The sequence below is a fragment of the Canis aureus genome, chromosome 11 (assembly GCF_053574225.1).
Source record: "Canis aureus isolate CA01 chromosome 11, VMU_Caureus_v.1.0, whole genome shotgun sequence".
NCBI lineage: Eukaryota > Metazoa > Chordata > Mammalia > Carnivora > Canidae > Canis > Canis aureus.
The window spans coordinates 28,304,241-28,323,825 of NC_135621.1; the positions used below are offsets into that span (position 1 = coordinate 28,304,241).

Sequence of the window (19,585 nt, forward strand, 5' to 3'; positions counted from 1 at the left end):
TCACTCAGCTTTTCAATTTCATACATTGTAGTTTCTCCTAGGATTTTGTTTGCAGAAAGTCTTCTACACTAAAAAGAGGTCTAAAAACCCCAGTGGGGCAGAGGCAGATGCGCATTTCAGAAGGGCCCCAGGAGCTCTGCTGGTCTCACACACACAGCTTGGAAAGCAGAGGCATAGACTGGGCCTGGGGGGCGGGGGGCGGGGGTAACAGCCCTGCAGGGGGGCAGGGGGGCTCTTGCCTGAGTCCCCTTAGTGAGCAGGGAGGGAGTGTGGATGCATCCCAGCAGGGGTGCAGGGGCTGCTGGGGCAGAGGTGGGAGGAGCAGGGTGATGGCGTGACCGGCACAGCCACAGAGCTGGAGATCATGTCTCCTCCGGCCCGTTTCTGCCCGGTCACAGTAAACTCAGCAGTGATTGGCCTTGTCCCCTGCCCTGTTCATTCCATTCCCACACTGTGACTTCTCCAAGTCAGGCTGACCCTGTGTTCCCGGCGCCCAGCATGGGGCCCCGCCCAGACATTCAGCGAGTGTCTGGGGCAAGCCAAAGGGATGAGCACAAAGGTGGAACTGCAGGCACAGGGATCTGGCTGTGTCCCTGTCAACAGGGCCACATAGTCATGGACTTGCTGGGATGAAGAATCAAGAGGCTCAGCTGCCCCGCTGGGGGCTGGGGCCGGGCCCGGGTGGAGGGACGGCGCCCAGGGGTGGGGGTGGGATGTGAGGATGGCAGGTCTCTGGTGCTTCTGCCCTGCCTGAGGTGGGTCGAGAGAGCAGAGCAGTCCTGGTTTGGAGCTGGGGGTGCAGCCAGGAACAAGATGCACAGATGAGGTTCTCCCGGGTGGAGGGAAAGAGGACAGATGAGAAAACCAACAGAGGATGCCAGGTGTCAGCACGGGCCTCCTGGAGAGAGGACGTTTCAGCTGCGACCCGAGAAGGAGTCACCCCACAGAGTAGGAAACCCCCAGTGCGGTGACAGCAAAGTGGGAGGGTGTCAGGGGGGTGTCTGAGTCTGTGGTGGGCACATGGGGCCTAGTGGGGCTGGCGAGGACACCCCACACTCTGGGGGCTGTGTGGACAGAAGCCTAGGCAGCCCGTCTCAGTTGCTGCCTCTTGAGTCAATAATCCAGATGCAGCTAAACCCTCTACCTGGGCAGGGCTGGGCCAGTCTGCAGAGCAGCGGATCTGGAATATTCCTCCCAGAAGATGCCTCCTCCATCGTCGCCACCTTTGTGGTGGCTGGCACTTACTGAACGGCCCAGCTGCCAGACGCCGTGTGCTTTACTCCATTTATCCTCACAGCCACCGCGTGGTGAGGACATGGGGGCCGGGGACTGAGGGACCTGCCTGAGACTCAGCAGGCGGTGGCAGGACCCACCCACGCTCACCACCTCTAGGGGCCCTCATTCAGGCGGCAGGGCCTAGGCTGCCGCCTTCAGCCTCGTCCAGGGCAAGGGCCCTCCCACCTCCACCCTGGCCCCCAGCAGGAGCCCAAGGGCTTGCCACTTGTGGGTCACATGCACCTGCCTTGTTCCAGCAGGTGACTGGACCAGTCACGATAGCCCTGTGTCCACCTGCACAGCCCAAACCCCCTCTCGGAGGCTCCCTTCCACCTGTGATGGGGTGAGCCCCCTAGGGCAGCGCTCTGTGAGGCCAGCCTACAGCGAGGTAACACCACGTTTCACAAAGCCCAGAGTTTCCGGACAGGCCGCAGGAGCCCCAGAGTCCCTTCCCACCTGATGCCAGCGGGGACAGATCGCCCTGGACGGGGTCTGGTGTTGGGATCTCTGGTCCCCCGAAGAGGGCCTGGGGCTCTAAGAAGTCAGGGAACCTCCCTGGTGAGGCCCAGACTTCAAGAGGCTCCAGAGGGCCTGTAGTCTGTGGGGGGGCCTGGCTCAAGCCTGTACTGCACACCCCCGCCCTCCGCCGGCCCGATCTCTTCCCCAGCCCCGCGGGCCCAGAACTCCGAGATGGGCAAGGCAGGGTCCCACACCAACCGCGCTCACCGCCCTGAGGGGTTCTGTTTACTTGCTGTTACCCTGACCTGGCCTCCGGCCAGGGCCAGTCGGGCCCAGCTGTGTGGCCTGGGGACGCCCAATGCCCCCGCCTACTGCTGCCCTTCCTTGGCTTGTCACCAAATGGGGGAAAGAGGAGGGCGTGCCTGAGGCCTATCCCCCAGCTGCCCTCTGGCAGGGTGTGAACTGCCTCAGGTTCCTTCTACCTCCATCCCTTACAGATAAGGGAAGAGGTTCAAGGGGTCCAAGGGACCAGCCTGGCTCACCCTGGAAGTGACCCAGCCCTAGGGCCTCCTGCTCCCTACCAGTCCACTCTGCCTCAGTCTCCCCTTGACTCTCCATGCCTGGATCCCCGCAGGCCCACCTTCCCCTCACCTGACACAGTACCTGCCTTGGGTCCCTACGGTGGCACACCACAGGTGATGCAATATCCCGTCCCAGGTGCTGCAACCCTGTGTCCGGCCTTTATGGCTTGATGGCAATGGCTTCCTCCCCAGAGGCGGTCTCCTACCCCCCACTCCTGGGGCCAAGCACAGGTGGCAGTTAGGTGGCTACATGGACAGCCACCCTCAGCCTGGCGCCATCTCTGGCCTTTACCTTGGCACGTTTCCTGGCCCCACCTCTTCCTAGCCGGGTCACCTCACTTCCTGGGACTGCAACCTCCTCGTCTGCCCCAGGTAGAGACAGGTAGCCTAGTGGCAGTGAGGGCAGGTGCTGGGGACGCGGGCACAAGCGCACTTTCCAGGTGAGGGGCCTGTCAGTGCCTGGCACTTTGTAAACCACGTGCCCATCTCCTCTTGGAACCTCGCCTCCCCCCACCTCACTGGGTGGAAGGTCACCCTGAGCTGCTCCCAGACTCCCAAGGGACCGTGGGGCATTGTCAGAGGGTCACAGACGAGAAATGGAGAAGCGTGGTACGGGGGGGAAAAGCTCGGAAGTAGTCTCTCCTGGTGGGACCCTGGGTCTCCAAGAAAGCGGGGTGTTGGGGGGCTCCGCAAGAACAGCCTGAATCCTGACGGTCCCTCAGAGACCCCGCACTGTTCACCTGCAAGTGGGCTCAGTACTCAACAGCCCTGGTCCGCGGTGGGGACAGCTGGGGGCGCAGGGTTCTCTGGGAGTGGGAGCAGAGGCTGGACTCTGTGTGGCTGGCCACGGATGAGAAACTGGGGGCCCAGAGGAGACCCCCCAAACAGCTATTGTACTGCCTGGCTGCATGCCCAAGTCCACCATGAGCAAGCCATTCATCCCTTGTGGTGGGAATGACCCTCTCGGGCTCCTTCCTAAGAGGGTGAAGACATAAATCAGCCCCGGGCAGAGAAGAGCCGAGGGCAGACGGCAGAGCTTCCAGTGGGGGGGGTGCGTGTGGGGTCTCTGGGAGGCTCCTCCTCCCTCACACCCAGCTTAGCCCGTGCCTCCCCTGGGGCACTGCCCTCGACCCCTATCAGCCTGCAGAGAAAGCCCGTGGGCTGTGAGCGCCGAAGCCCTGCTCCTGGGGCTGCACAGGGACCATCAGTGCGGTGGCGGGGCAAACGGGGTGTCCTCTGTGCCCCCGTGCTGCACCTGTTGTCGGGGACACCCCACCCAGGAGGGTCGCTGAGGGCCTGGGTGAGCAGAGCTGAGGGGACTTCCCCGGGACACGGGGGCCCTGCCATCTCCGCAGAAGGAAGGAGGAGGAGGAGGGCAGGGTGCAGCCGGGGCGGCCCAAGGAAGCAGGCGGAGAGCGAGACGTGGGCGCCCACGAGCCGGGGCAGGATGCGGCTCTGCCTCAGGGGTCACATCCGTGGACTGGAGATCACCTTGAGACAAGCGAGGCTGGTGAGGCTGGGCTGAGCGCTCTCTGCCTGCTCTGGAGTTGGAGAAAGCCAACTCCCTTGTGAGCCAGGGAGGAGGGTGCTGTGCAATCAGCCCCCCGGCCCCCCGCATGGGACACGGCGAGACGGCCAGGGGGCCGTGACAGGGGCAACTCCCTGGAATCTGGACTCAAAGAAAGCCAGATTCGAAGCCTGCCCCTGCCCTCTCCGCCCCCCGTGTGACCCTGGGCAGGCCTCTGAATACCCCTGGGCTGCAGAGTCATCGCACTGTGGGATCACTCCAGCCCTCAGCCCATGACGACTGAACACGGTCACATCCAAAAAGTCCCAACATAGACCAGTCCCTCTGAGCTCCTGACCAAGTCCAGCCCCCGGTGCTCCCCAAGGGCCTCACGGGTGTGCCCGGCGGCGGCACTGCAGGACCTGTGGGCACCTCCTTCCGAGATGCTCCCAGGCCCCAGCCCCACTCCTCCTCCTCCTCCACCTTCTCCTCACTGGCCTCTCTCCTTTTTTTTTTCTCCTTCCTGTCTTGAAACTCTTAATTTTTTGAACAAGAGGCGCTACATTCTCATCTGGCACCAGGCCCCGCAAATTCCGTCACTGCAAAGTCCCCATCAGGCCATATGCGCCCCCCCCCCAGCTCAACCCCCTCCCAAGACCCCACGCCACCCAGTTGCCCCCCACAGTCTGGCTCAGAATGAAACCCAAACTCCTCTGGGCCCACAGGCCCTGCCAGTCTGGTCCCTGATACTCTGCTGTCCCCGCCTCCACGGGGCTCCTCTGGGCTGCAGTCCCCACCTTTCATCCTCAGGGTCCTCCCCCCGCGGTTCCTCCGTCTGGAATGTGGCTGCTGCTCAGAGGGGCCCTCCTGCCCGGCCAGCTCCAGTCTGTCCGCTCCCCAGGTCATCGGCTCCCCCACAACCGCTGCGGAAGCTAGCTGTCTCCTTGTTTACGAGTTAGTGGTCTGTCTCCCCCACCCACACCCTGGGGCTCAGAATGTCAACAGCAGGAGAGCAGGGTCATCCTGAGCCTCGGTCACTGGTCACCGCTGCTCCCCACCCCCAGGACAAAGCCTGGCCCAGAGCAGGCACTCCAGAAACAGCTGTTGCGTGACCACCCAACTCTCAAGAGAAGTGATAGCAGAGTCTGAGTGACAAGTATCAGCTAGTTTGGTGGGCCTGGGGCGGCAGGCCTGGCCCGTGCAATCCATGCCTATCCGTGCCCTGCTCCCAGACCCAGAGAAAACACACCGCCCCCCGGCCCCACCTCGCTCCTCAGCCCTGCTGACATCAGCCCAGGGTGTCCAGCGGTGCCAGCCCCTCCCACCAGGCTCCCCCATCCTCCAGGGGGACAATGTACAAAGGGCCACTTCAGTGCAGAGCTTCAGCTCCATCTCCAGCCCGGAGGCCTGAGGGTGGGGGAAGGGAAGGGAGGAGACGGCCTACCTCTCATCCATCTTCATGGGGCATTCATGAACCTTCCCTAGCACAGGGCCAGGAGGACCATAGATTCAAGCCATGGCCTGGGGAGGCTTTGAGCTGCACTCTGGGAGGTGGGGGGGCGGGGGAATGCCCTTGCTGGGGAGGGGGGATATCTGTGCAGAGGTCAGTCCTGTGTACCTAGGCAGGAGTGGGGGGGGTGCTCCCATGGGCACCTCCCCGAGTGTACAGGGCCCAGGTGCGGGGTGCAACTAACCACTCAAGAGTGCTCCCTTATAAGGGAGAGAGAAGAGCACACAAGGGGCAGGGGATATGGATTTGGGCCCAGCAGAGGGGTTAGAGTCAGCTCCCATCCTGCCTGAGACTCCGCTGCAAAACCAGGCACAAAGAGCTCACACAGCTGTCCCAACAACCTGACTGATAACCTGTGACCTGAGCCTGGCACCCAGAGATGCTCTGATGTCGGGCTTTCCCCATGTTCCTCCTCCTGGGCCTTGATGTCATGTGACCATCCCCCCCACCAGCTGCCCAGGCCAGGAGCCCAGGAGGCATCCTAAATCCTCCCTCCTGCTGACCTCACATGTCTATCACCAACCGCGTCCATTCCATACCCCGGTACTTATCCCGCTGGTACCTCTGCGCCACTGTCCCATGCCAGCTGCACCACCAACGCTCACCTGGACAAGAGCAGCGGCCTTGCCAGGGGGCTCCCACCCTGGTCACGATGAGCCAAGCCAAAGCCAGCCACATCCACAGCCTCCCAGCTTGGAACTCCTGTCCTCAGGATAAAGTCCAGATCCTGTAGAAGGCCCCAAGTTCCTGTATAATCTTTCACTCGGTGTCCCCAGGTAGGCTCAGCTGAACTGTCCTTCCCCCAGGGCTCCTCACTCCACACTGGGCTGGTGCTGCCCGACTGCCCTGGGACCCCAGCACCCCATCTGATACAAAGGAGGGGTTGACCTTGGCTTGTTTAATGAATAAATGACCCTCCCCCCCCCCCAAATCCACACCACCTGCACCTGCAATCAGTGCTGCTGGGCTCTGAGGCCTGAGCTGGAGCTTGGAAAAGTCTAGATCTGCCTGGGAGAGCATACTTCAATGAAGTGGCTTATCTACACGAACTCTATCATAATGGGAGGGCAGTGGGGGTGAGGGGAGACAGGGGAAGGACTCTGGGCTTTAGAGCACCCTGAGCAACATAATGGCTGATGGTAGGGAGGAAGTGTAGAAAGGAAGGTAAAGAACCCCGGGGTGCTCGGTGCCCGGCCCCATGCCCGGCATGCAGGAGGTGCTCGGTGAGCTGCTGCTGAGTCAAAGAATGGGCTGGAACCCTGGCTGTGCCACCCACAGCTCTAGGACCCTACTTTCTCAGAGGCATAAAAAAAGGGGAGGCTGGTAACACCCACCTGAAGGGGCCTCACAGGGATCTGGGGAGCTGCTGAGGCTGCTCCTGGCCCAGCGCCTGCAGCTCCAGAGCTCTGGGAACCTGAGCCAGCACAAGGCACCTCCTGCAGGAGTGGTCGGGAGTGGTGGTGCCCCAGCAGGTGCACAGCTGGTTGGCCCTGCCGCTCTGGGCACCTGGTGAGCCTCTGTGAAGCTGGAACAATGAACCTTTTCTCTTTTTCCTCCCCAATTAATCTTGGCCCACCCCTGCCTGCGAGCAGCGACAGCCCCCGTGGGTCAGGCCCTGACCATCTCTACTGGGGACACTCAAGAAGCCCCCGTCAAATGGCAGGGGACACCACACAGGACTGCAGGCACTGGGCCCCTGCTCCTTAATACAGAGCCACCCATCTGTTCTTGCTCCTTTAATTACTCAGTCCTTCCCACTCGCTAGATCCAGAGAGCGTTCCAGAAAAGGCCCGCAAGTGCCCAGACGTCCCACTGAGTGTGGGGAAGAAGAGACAGCAGTGAGCAGACCGCCACCATAGGGTGACAGGGTCATTCCAGGAGTCAGGTAGCCGGGGTCCAGGCCTCAGCAATGCCACGAACCGCCCACCAAGGGCAGCGCCCCTTCCCGAGTGAAGCGCTGCATCTCATCTCACCACCACACAGCCATCTCACGAAACTGAGCTTTGGGGGGCCAGTCCTGTCTGAGGTCAGGCAGCAGCAAGCTGTGGGGAGGGCCCGGCTCAGCACAGACCACAAGCACGCCTACCAAGGCTCACCAATGCTCAAGACCTCCCCCACCCCGAAGCACCTCAGTTTCCCCACTGACCACGGGAGACCTGATTCTCCTGCTTCCTGCTCCATCTTCCTCCCATAAGTCCCGTGACTCGGCTTCTCTGGTCTGAATCGATGCTGTGTTCTGGTGTCTGGGTCCCCAGGTTCCCTTTCAGAAAGTTCTGCGGCCCAGGTCCTCCTGCCTGCCAGGGGGCTTCATATTGTGAGCTCCAGCCAACCCGCTTCCTTTTCAGCACCCTGTATTCCCTTCCAGCCCCCTAGCAGTAGGGCCCACAGCCCAAGAGCCCGTTCCAGCTCCATCGGCATCTGCTTGAGAGCCGCAGAACCAGCAAGGAGGGCCAGCACGAGGTTCCCAGGGCCGCAGGGGATGGGCGAGCACACCCACAGCTGGGCAGGAACGCCCTGGCCCAGGGCCCCCCCGACTCTCCAGGGCGATGCTTCTGACCGCCGTGGCCCTGCTGGCCTCTGCCCTCACCAGTCTGCACTGCGACAGCCCCCAGGACGGCACTTCCCGCGGTCAGAGACCTTGTATCATGTCTCTTTGGGGTCAGGGCCTGGTACCTCCTCGGTGGGTGTTTGCTGAATGAATTAGCCGGTGTGCTGGAGGTATGGGCAAGATTACATGCTGGCGCAGCGTGAAGGAAGGACAAGAGTCCACTTACGATGGAGCTGCTCATGCTGTGTGCAGGGGGAGGGGATGTGCACAACGACGCAGACATGAGCACACCCTGGAGTCGGCAGATCTGTGGCCCTGGCACCTGAGCTAGGATCAGGGCTCAGCTGGATTACAAATACCGTTTCCCTGACCGCATGGCAGGAGGACGCCGGAAAGGCGCTGGGGGCAGGAGTCAGTAAGGAGCCAACAGTGATGCGTACCCACCGGGCACGGGGATGGAGGTGAAGCCCGCAGCTAACGGGGGTGGGAGGGGGCTTTCCAGGCGGAGGTGGAATGGCAAGGGTCCTGAGGCCTAACGGTGCCACAGGAAGGCGGGCAGAGGTTCGAATGGAATTCTCGGGGTGCCACATCCCCCAGCAGCCGCATGCTGGGACGCTCACTGACCCACTTTGCCAGGATGAGAGAAACACAAGCTGTCTGCCACCAGCGCACCTGTCCTGGCAGATGTGCCTGGGGCCAGGCAGCTCCCCTGGTCCCTCTGGAAGCCACCCGCAAGTGGTGACCCCAGAACCAAGCAAATGGGGGCGCCGCCTGTTCCCAGTGCGCCTTTTCTTAGACCTCTCTCCTTCCGATTACGAACTGCATTTTTCTGATCACAAAGGTTTCACATACATCCCAGAAAACTGGAAAATCACAGCAAAAGAAACAGGACAGCATCACCCACCATCCCCTGAGCTAACCTTTTAGTCAAAGTTCTTAGACTTCTTCCCCCCCGTGTACCTTTTTGCTGGAATAAACTCTCCACATGGATTTCCTGCCAGCTTTTGGACAGCAAGCGTTTTCTCTAAGGAGCTTGGTCTTCCACGCGCATGAGGACAAAGTGCTGACCTGAGCCCTGGGGACTTTGCTCCTGGGCTTCTTCCCATCCCCCACCCCTGGATCCTATGGAGACGCTCCAGCTTGGGGGACGGGTCAGCCCCAGAGGGCCTATCAGCCGCTCTCTGTCTAGGTCAACCCCAAGCACCTGGGGCCTCCAGCGTTCCCTCTGTGAAATGGGTGTGTGTGGCCGGCTACAAGGTCCCCTGTGTGAGCTGAGGTGACAGTCACCTGCCCCTTACAGTTGCTTCCCCTGTCCCCTCCACTGGCATCTCGAGGCCCCTCGGCAGACCTGCCCTGCCCTCAAGGTTCTCAGCATCCTGTAGAGCAGACAAATGGAAATTCTGGCAGAGAGGATCAGCCCAGCCGTTGGGGTGGGGATCAGGGCTTCCCGGGACAGGGAGGGGGTCTTAAAGGATGAGCAAGCACCTGCCAGGAGACAAGGGGAAGGCCATTCCAGACAGGGGGACAGCATCTGCAAAGGCCAGGAAAGCTGGCACCTGGGCTTCCAGTCTAGGTGGGGGTACCGGGCCTGGAGGCAGGGACCACGGAGCCCGTTACATCCCCCCACTGCCTGTACCCAGATGAGGCCTCAAACATCTCTGACAGCAGTGACATGCCAAGCCCCAGTGGCAGCCCTGGACACCCGAGAGGGGGTCTGCCTGGGGGCCCCACTCCCCAGACCTCCTCCCAGCCATGGTGGAACCTCAACATCCTTTGCTCTTTACCTTGGGGATGGCAGGGGTGACCTGGAACCAGTCACTCATCCTCTGTGGGCCTCGACCCAGAGCCTGTCCCAGAAGCCTGTCCTGGGTTGTTCCAAGGACCAGATGGGACCAAAGGCCTGGCTCTGCCTCCACTGACCAAAAGGGCTCCCAAACACCTACTGTGTGCCGGAGCCCCCAACACACGCCTCTCTGTTTCTCTCTCCCGCCAACCTGGAGAGAGGCCTCTCTCCCCACCACTACCCTGGACAGACGCAGAAGACCCCTTGGGGGGCAGGCTTTCTGACTCCAGGATATGGGCATCGCTGCAAACGTAGAGTCAATCCTCCCAGCCACTGCTAGAACCAAGTGAGATGATGAGATAATCAGTGCTTTGCACACTATGCAGGGCTGCACAGAATCCTTGGTTCTCTGGCCCAACGGGCAGGACTCTGGCCCGGAAATTGCACTCCTGGCTGTGGGCCTAGCAAGTCGTCTGCCGTCTAGGACTCAGTTTCCATAGAATGCATGAGGATTACTTAAGCACACTGCTCAGGGCTCCCGTGATACTGAAATGAAGTCATGCAAGAAAGCACCAGCATCTCAGGACACCTGCGTGGCTCAGCGGTTGAGCATCTGCCTTTGGCTCAGATCGTGATCCCGGGATCCTGGGATCGAGTCCCACGTCAGGCTCCCAGCACGGAGCCAGCTTCTCCCTCTGCCTGTGTCTCTGCCTTTCTCTGTGTCTCTCATGAATGAATAAAATCTTTAAAAAAGAAAGAACCAGCATCTCGCTCTCATTCGAGCCATCAACGAGTTCCAAGCATTAATCATCACAGTCCTAGGAGATGGTGAAGAAGGCGCCCCTTCAATCCTTCTCCTAAACCCGCCACTCTGCTCAGCTTCCAGAAGCGGCCTGCCACGCTCACGACCATTCAACAAATATTTAAGAAATATTTACCAAATGCCTTTTCCATGTCAGGCAAGGTGCCAGCCCCCAGAGAGTGCCTGTGTGCCCAGCCTGGAAGGCCAGCTCCTCCCCTGCCGTCACCAGGCCTCCCTGCTCCCCCTTCCTGGCCACCATCACTCATATGGGGTCCATGGCCAACTGGGACCTGTTTCCAGAAGGAAAGGGCAGAGCAGGTGTCTGGATAAAAGGGTGTGGGTATCACTATGGTGTGTGCAGAGCTAGGTTAGGGTAGTAGGGAGCAGAGGCTGGGAACACAGGTGGGGATCTGGGTTGAGGGCAGGGCGTCTCTCATGGCAGCTTGGACTCCACGGGGCTGGGCAGTGCTTCTCGGAGTCCAAAGGCCTCTGTAGCTCCAGGTCAGCATTTTAAAAACTGGGTTTCCAACCCTCAGAATCCCATGGTGGGATTCTGACTCAGCAGGGTGGGGTGGGGCCTGGGAAATATGTATTTTTCCCAAGTGGCCCAGGTGAGGCTGATCAGGGCTTCCAGATAAAGAGCCCCGGGTCTCTGGGAAAGAAGGGAGTGGCTCCAGGGCTACAAGGAGGGTTTGGAGGCCAGGACACCAGTGAAGTGGCCATCTTGGGTGTCCAAGCTTCAGGGACCATTGTCCTCTGAGTGACAGAGGGGCCCAGACTAGGAGCTTCATCAGACTCTGGGGTCTCCAGGCTGGATGCCATCCCTGCCCCTTTCTGGCCCTGAGCCCCGGGCCCCAGGCACCCTCAAACTGCCAAATAGGAATAATAATAGCACCTACTTCGAGGGAAGTTAGGAGGCATCGCTGGGATAATGCAGACAAAGTGCTTGGCCCAGCGCCCAGCACATAGTAAGTGCTCGATAAATAGCAGCAAATGATTATGACTCAGAGGTCAAGGTGGGGTAGAAGAGTCTGGGAAGTCATCCATCACGGGCCTCTGTCAACCAGAATCCCGGAGACTGCCTCTGGCCGCCCTCCCCTGCTCAGACCCCCATGTGGGCTGCTCCTTCTGGGAAGTTCCCAGCCTGCCTGGAGAGGGCAGCTGGAGGCCAGAGCCGGGAGGAGGCCCCAGTGTCAGCAGGGCTCCGGCCTCCTATTCTGGCTCTCACCCTGCCCCTCCCAGGGGATTCCTACTTCAGTGGGAACCAAAGTCTTGAGCCAAATAGGCTCTAAATTCAGAAAACAACGGAGTAATTAGGTATGTGAATGTTTCCTATTGTTCCAATTTTATTCACATAGAAAAGATGAAACTAAGTGAACCCACAGGGGACTTTCTACTTGAGGCTGGTGCAAGAAAAAGTATTCTGGGACCCTCTTCACTTCCTGCATTCCCCACAGGAGCCTGGGCCCATGTGGCCTCATATTAGACCACAGGAGGGTGGTCCATCCCTTCCACTGTGCCTGGTTCCGCCTCACCCGAAGCCTCACTTCCCCTTCCAGGGGGTGAGGAGAAGCAGGGTCTCAGTGACCATCCCTCTGTGGTCCAGGGCCACCCTCCCGAGGGTTAGCCTCCGCCCATAGGGATAAAGAAGGGAGAAGAATGGGGAGAAGGACAGGGCCACTCCCTGGGGCTGATAATCACTCATTTATTCTTCCATTCATTCATTTGAGCTCCTATGGGACGGGGAACTCGCAGCCAAGCAGAACACGCGACAGCAAACATGTTCCAGAAACCCGTGTGGTCCTCCGCCGGCCCACAGCAAGGAGCTTCCCTGCACAACTGCTGCTCAGCCCAGATGGAAAGGATGGGTCACCAGTAACAAGACACTGTGCCTCAATTTCCCCATCTGCAAAGGGGATATCATGGTACCTCCGTTGTGGGTAGCTGTAGGGATGCAATAAATGTTGGTTATTCATATTCTAATGGGCGGGCAGTGTGCAAGGGGGGTGGGGGGGCTGAAAGGCTAGGGGTGACAGAAGGGGAGATTTGGGGTGGAGGGCTGGCACCATGGAGGAGGCTTTGGGAAGGTGACAGGGTTTTAGGGACACAGGAAGAGGTGGGTGGAACATTTGGAGAGGGAACAGCATAAGCAAGGGAACAGAATTTGACGTCTGAGGCTGATCAGGACCCGATCTCAGAGCTCTGTGAGCCAGAAGCTTGGGCTCCAGCTGGGTCATTCTGTGTAGGCAGCCCAAACCAGGCCAAGGTCAAGGGGAGCTAGAGCAGGAGTGAGGCAGGGTCAGGGGTGTGGAGGTTCCCAGGAAGGCAGGACACCGCCCTCCTTCCCCCCTGCCCTGCATCTCACTGTGTGTACGTATTTGGAGTGATCGCTGGCCCTGCCCTCAACCTGTCCAACGCCCCCCCCCCACCCCCCCGCCACTCGGCTACAGTATGGCCCCACAGCTCCCCAGGTCTACCCAACCAACAGTCTCTGGAGCCTTCTCTCCTTTTTCAACTGCCATTTATGAAGCACCTACTGAATGCCTGGGGGCTGAAGTTGGCGTGCGCCATCTCCCGCTGTGAGATGGATAAGCTGTTGGTAGCGTGAAAGGGGCCTTGCTGGGAGGTTTACACCATAGAAGCCTTCTGACTTCATCAGGGACCTTTTTGCTCCCAGAGAGCCTACTGCCAGCATGCCCTTGCCCCATGCCCAAGCAATGGACACAGAAGTCAGGCCCCTGCCTACAGAGGCTCACAGAGAAGATGACGGCAGCAATGTAGACACCTCATGTGCTGGAGCAGGCTGTCTTCAGGGAGGCAGGGGTGAACCGGGAGACTCATCTGAAATGCCCACCAGAAACCACACCAAGCTGCCCCAATAGCCATAGTGCGCATCATTCCCACTTCAGAGGCAAGAAAACTGAGGCAGAGAGAGGAGAGTCAGTTGTCCACAGTCGCACAGCAAAAATGGACAGTCAAGATTCAAACCCGGGCCACTGGATCCGGAATCCTTGCTTTTAACTTCTGCATGTGACTGCCCCAATGTGCAATTATTGTCACTCCCCCTCTGCCCCTAAGCAGCCAGCACAGGGCTAGGCCAGACCATGGATGCCCAGTGGTATTTGCTGCCCAACTAGATTCTAGATTCCGTTCTCCTGGGGGTAAGGTCTGTGTCCTCTCCACCTGGCTGCTCACGACAGTGCCCCTCACAGGAGGATGTTGTGTTTGTTGGTCTCAATGTCTGAAGAACCTTCTGGAAGGGAGCCCTGGTCCCCATGATCAGGGCTAGAGCTAGCTAGCAGGAGGGGGTGCAGCGTGGAGAATAAAGGGGCTTCAGGGAACACAGCAGGGTCACTGATTGGTGTAGCTAAGGTGCCCGTGGGGGCAAGAATGCGCTGTGTGCAGACCACCCCCACCTCAGCCACTGACCACTGCTTCTCTCTTCTCCCAGAATAACGTGAGGATGTGCACGCGCAATTCCCCCAGCCCTTGGCTTCCCCCAGTTGGGTCCAGCCCTCACGTGATCCTCATCACCCCCCGGAGGGTGAGCCTGGCCCACCAGCTGAAATCAATGTCCTCATTTTCCAGGTCATCATACTGACGCAGCAGACAGGGATTTCCCGAGTCCTTCTCAGGTGCTGGGTGGGTACCCTAAACTCATCATCTCCCTCAGACCTCTCTACAACCCTGTGGGGGAGTCTCCCCATTAGACAGGCGTGGAAACTGAGCCTTCAGGAAGCTGACTTGCCTGCGGCGGTCCAGCCACCACAGGAAGAGGGATCCCAGATGTGGGTCAAGCAGCCCTGACCACAACAGGGGCACTGGGCAGACAAGGAGGGGGTGCCGAGCCAGATGGCAGCACTCCCAGCCCCATCAGCACCTCACTGTCCTCAGGAGCTGCTAGTGCCAGCTCCCTGGTAGGGCCTGTCACCTCACCTCCACCTGCCCGTCCTTCCTCAGCTCTGGCACTCGTGTCTTCCCCTCACTGTGCTTGACCAGCACCCCCTCCAGCTCTCCGCACACACCAGGCACCCCACACCCCCTGGGCCGGGAGCCTCTGGGCGTGCCATTCCCTCCACCTAGAGTGCCCTTCCTTCCTCTCCTCAGCGAGCCAACTCTTCCAGCAAGTTCTCTCTCCTCCTTGGGCTAGCAGCACCTCTTTCAAACTTTCAGAGGACCCTGGGCCCATCTCCTCAGCCCTTGGAGGCCCCCTGCCTGGATCTTTAGTAACTGCCCCAGGAGGTGACGCCCCAGTGCCCACAACTCCCCGTCGGCCAGATCTGGACTGCTGTCCCAGGAGCGGAAAGGGGAAAGGAGCGCCGTCGGGATGGGGGCAGTGCCGGTTCCGGGGGGCCACGGAGGGGTGTCTCTGGGGTAGGATTCCTGCGCGCAGCCCTTCTAGGGGGTCTTCCAGAGCTGGGAGAGTCACCTGACCTCAGGCCGCCAGGGCTGGCTGAGACCCCTCCTGCTGCTCGCGGCACCCCAGCTCAGGCACCACCGTTCCCACTTACACCCCAGCGCGCTCCCCTCCCCACCCCCGGTTCCAGAACTCACTATTTGCGGATATTTATAGCGCCCTCCCCCAGCCAGGTTCCCTCCCCCGCCCTGGGCAGTGCAGTGAAAAGAGCGGGAGCCCCCCCCCCAAGAACTGGGGGTGCTCTCCCCACTTCCCTCTGCCTGGTCGCCGCGAGCAGCCACGGTCCCAGCCCCCGCACCCGCCCTGCTCCGGGACCGCGCCTGGGCCTCCGCCGCCGCAGCCCGGGGTCGGGGGGTGGGGAAGGCGGGCGCCGAGGCCTCCCGCCCCCAGCCCCGCGCCGCGCCGGAGGTTGGGGGGGCGGGGGGGGGGCGGCCCAGCGCACAAAGCGCCGCTCGAGCCCCGCGCTTCGGGGACGCCCCCCGCCCAGGCCGGGGGAGGGGAGCGGAGGGATGAGGCTTTGCCCTCCGGGGCCGGGAAAGCTCCGCGGAGCAGCCGGGTTGGGGGAGGGGGCGCCGGAGCCGAGGAGCCTCCCCGGCATCCCGCCCCCCGCCGCGGCCCCGGCCCTCGGCCCCGCGCGGCCGCCCCCGCCCCCGCCCCAGGGTCACGTTCGGGAGGGGGCCGTGGGAGCCGTGACGGGGGCGCCGCGAGCGCGGAGGCGGCGGCGCGGAGATGGAGGCGGCGGGCCGGGGTGCGGGGACGGCGGGGCTGCGGCGCGGGCCCCCGGGACGCCGGGGTCAACTCACCCATCGCCCGCTGGGTCTCAGCGGCGGCGGCAGCAGCGGCGGCGGCGGCTCCGCGGCCCCCGGGGCCCCCGGCGGGGAGATGCTGGCGTCCGCCGCAGCCTCTCGCCCCATCCCGGGCTCCGGCGGCGGCTGCGGCGGGCGCCCGGCATCGCGGGCGGCGCGGCCCCGGCCCGGCCCCGATCCCCGCCCCCCGCCCCCACCTCCACCCCGTCCCGCGGGCCCGGCGCGGCCGCCTGGCTGCACCCCGGGGCCGCGGCTGGGGGCCGGCGAGCGGACGGGCGCGGGGGAGGGCCCCCTGGAGGCGCGCGGCGGCGGGGGGTGCGGAGGCGAGGCCCGGGCGCGGCGCGCAGAGGTGCCGGCTCCCGCCCGACTCGCCGCTCCGGCCCCCGCCCCGCCCCCACCCCCGCCCCCGCCCCCGCCCCCACCGGAGCCCCCTCCCCTCCGCCGCCCGCCGCCCGCCGCGCTCCGCTCGCCGCGCGGGGCCGGGGGCGCCTCGGGCCGCAGTCTCGGGCCGCCGCCGCTCCGCGCCTCCCGCGTGTGCGATCAAATGTGTGTGTGTGCGCGCCCCTGCCTGTGACCGTGCGTGCGCCGGCCCACGGCCCGGTGCGTCCTGGGCGGTTGTGTGTGCGAGGGGAGGCGGGGCGGGTCAGAGAGTGTGTGTCTGTCTGGCGTGTGCACGGTCTGCGCGTCCGCTTCTGTACGTGCGTGGATGTGTGCGTCTGGGTTGTGCAGTGTGCACGGGACTGTGTGACCTCCAGTCCCGGGGAGTGCATGGGCGTGCACAGCTGCGCTATGGTGTGTGCGTGGAGCCGGCGGCTGTGCCTGCGTGTGCCTGGACCGTGCCAGTGTGCACAAATCTGTGACCGTGTGGAGGGGCCTCTAGGGCTCGTGTGCGTGCGTGGCTCGCGCGGCTGTGCTTCTGTGTACACCCATCCAGGAGCGCGTGCAGAGGCCTGGTCTTCTATTGTGGCGCGTGCGGAGCGCTAGGCCTGGACGGAGTCTACGCAGCTGTGCGCGTGTGTGTGGGTGGCCAGTGTAGCCAGTGTATACCGGCCGGGGTCCACGGGCCTCCGCCTGCCTGCACCCTCCGGCGCCCTCCTGCCTGCGTCCGCATAGGCACGTGCCCGAGCCGCTGCGCCCCTCTTCCCAGCCGGGCCCAGTGACTCCTGGCTCCGCGTACACTTCCCCTCCTCGCGCCCGCAGCGGGCACCCAAGGCCCCGGGTCCGCGCCCCGCCTACCTCTTGAGCCTCCTCTCCTGCCATCCGGCCACGGGTGGTTCTCCAGGCACCCACCACTTCAGACCACGGCTCTTCATGACGTCGCTCGGGGCTTCGAGGCGGCCTCCGCGCGCTTCTGGCACCTTCTTCCGCTCAGGGATTCCCTGGAGAAGCGGCCACTTCTGCCCCGTGTGCCGGGCACCCTGGGTGTACAGGGAGCACGTCTCTGAGCGGAGGCCGGGGTGTGTGCGGGGGCAGGGAGACGCCCCCGGGCGCGCGAGGTGCCCCTGCCCTTGCTAGGCCCTTGCAGCAGCCTCTGCCTGGGCTTCCCGGTCCACGTGCCCCTGCCCACCCTCATCTACTTTTGCCAAGCAGTCGTGACCCTTCAACGTTCGTCTGAGCCGGTCGCTCTCCCCTGTGACTCCTCAGTGGCTCCCACTTGCCCTCAGCTTGAGCTGAGCGCCTGGGCAGGGCAGGAGGCCCTGATGACCTGGCTCCATCTCTTCTCTGGCCACACCCCCACCCCTCCTCTCCCTGGAGACTCCCTCTAAGCCAAGAGTAGGCAAACTATTTTGCGTAAGGGCCAGCTAGGCGATATTTTAGGCTTTGCTGCCCGTAGAGTTTCTGTCTCAACTACTCAGCTCCGCCACCGTAGTATAAAATCAACCTTAGACAATATGGGAAGGAATGAGCATGGCTGTGTTCCAATAAAACTTTATTTATGGACACTAAAGTGTGAATTTCATGTAATTTTCCTGTGTGTGAAACCTTATTCTTCTTTCTTTTTTTTTTTTTTTCCTAATCATTTGAAAATGTAAAAGTCATTCCCAGTTCGCACCACTCTGAGCACATCCCTGCACCTTCGTGTCATCCTTATGACTCACTTGCTTCAGGTATTCTGTTCCGTCACTCCCTGCAAATCCCATCTATTCTAACCCCAACATCCTCTTGCCCCCGCTGCTCCTCCAGCCGACTGTCTGCCCTTCTCTTTCCATCCCCAATGGAAGCCTCACTGCTGCTCACTCAGGCGTGCCTCTCCCTGTGCCTCTGCCTGGGGACTCTCAGAAACAGAGACTCTTTGCTTGCCCCTGACTTCCCCAGGAGAATCTGCTCTTCCTCCCCTGGTCTCCCACAGCCACTTGGGAGACCCATGAGAGAAGTACGGTTTCAGGTCTGGCTTGCTCTGGGCATCCAGGAAAGCTCACAGCTGGCCCGTTAGCACCAGGCTGGGAACAAAATAGCGTATCCTTCACTTTTCACAGCTCCCATCGAGGGGTGCCTAAGGTAACAAGACCGGGAGGCCCTGGAGCCTGGACTCAAAACCAGATTTGTGGGACTCTCATTCATTCTCCCTGCCGTGGGCGGAGTGCTCGTAGTGAGCAACCAGTAGCATTCATCTCTCCTCTAGTGTGTACTCTTTCTCCCTGGGACAAGCTCTGGCTCCCAAGGCTATGAGCCAAGAAGGTCCGGATCAAGGCCTGAGCCACAAATATGCCTTCTTGTCCCTTGAAATTTTTTAATTGATTTGGGTGAGCAGATAATAGCTACACACAGCACAAATTTGAAAATTATTGAAAGATGTCCAGTGGAAAGTAAGCTTCCAGCCCCAGCCCCGGCCACCCGTTTTCCCTCATGATTTTTTTTTTTTTTTTTTTGGATGTGGTTCATTTGATGTGAAGCCATTTTGTTGTGACCTAAAAACCAATCCATTACATTTATAGCTTGTCTCCCTTTCGGTTTTTTAATATGAGGTGTGAAACAGATGTTTTCTCCTGTTCCTTGAGCCTCCAGGCTGAGCGGTAAGGATCTGCGGGGAGGGTCCCACTGTTCGGGGGTAACTGGATTCAGAAACCAGAGAGATCTGGCTTGGGTCTAGGTACTTGGGTCTTCATGTACGTGGCTTACCTCTGTTTCCTCATCTGTGAAATGGGGATAAGGAAGCCTCCCTCCTCAAGCTCCTCAGAGAGGGAAATGGGGCCCTGTGCATTAGGTAACCCCCTTAGGGCCTGCCAGCCAGGCTGTCTTAGCTGGTGCGGTGACTGCAGGGCCACTGTTTCCACAGCACCCTTAGCTGGGTCCATGGGAGACACTCAACAAATATTTGCCAGGAAAAGAAAATGATTAATACCACTGTGTACATACTACCCGTCATTTAAAAAAAACAAAAAACAAAAAAAAGTGGTTGCTCATTTTGACCTGTCTGAAAATGGCCACTTGAGGAAAGCCGTGCTCCCAAGGCCCTGCTTCAGTGGGCTATACCCTGAACCCCTCATGAGAGCACCCCCACCCCCACATGGGTGCTCTTAAGTCCGTGCAGGGGTAAGGCACCCCGCCAGGGCAGCTGTGTAGAGGAACAAGTGTGGGATTGCCCTGCCCGGAGCCGGCTTGGGTCAGGCTATGGGGTCTGCTCGCTGTGCTCCATCCTCCCCCCAACACTCGGGTCTTCGTTCTCCTGACCTTTCTAGATTCCAAGCTTCTCGTGAGGCCACAGGGAGTCAGCCTTGGTGGGGCCAGACTGAAGCCAGCCTCCGTCTGCCCGGTGCGCTCTGGCAGTCTCGGCGAGCGTTGGGGGCTGTGCATGGCCAACCTGCCCTCCCAGCCCGACAGACATGACTAGTGACCTGCTTGGTCACATACCACTGGCCGCAGGCAGAGCCAGCACCCCAGGCCCCACCTCCCTAC

At 61.2% G+C, this 19,585-nt stretch overlaps 1 protein-coding gene across 9 annotated transcripts in view; it reads right to left on the minus strand.

The window, feature by feature from the left end:
• MGAT3 (beta-1,4-mannosyl-glycoprotein 4-beta-N-acetylglucosaminyltransferase) overlaps positions 1 to 19,585 on the minus strand; it is a 40,914-nt gene that overhangs the window by 16,042 nt on the left and 5,287 nt on the right. For 2 of the 9 annotated variants that reach the window (XM_077914458.1, XM_077914457.1), the window contains exon 3: positions 16,925 to 17,106. In XM_077914458.1, coding sequence (XP_077770584.1) covers positions 16,925 to 17,001 — 77 coding nt within the window. In that variant the 5' untranslated portion in view covers positions 17,002 to 17,106. Of the gene's footprint in view, positions 1 to 2,397; positions 2,616 to 4,619; positions 4,769 to 5,937; positions 6,056 to 6,666; positions 6,689 to 7,478; positions 7,762 to 8,840; positions 8,938 to 15,685; positions 15,843 to 16,924; positions 17,107 to 19,585 lie in introns of those variants that run through there. The other 7 variants (XM_077914460.1, XM_077914455.1, XM_077914459.1 and 4 more) reach the window with 7 other exon arrangements.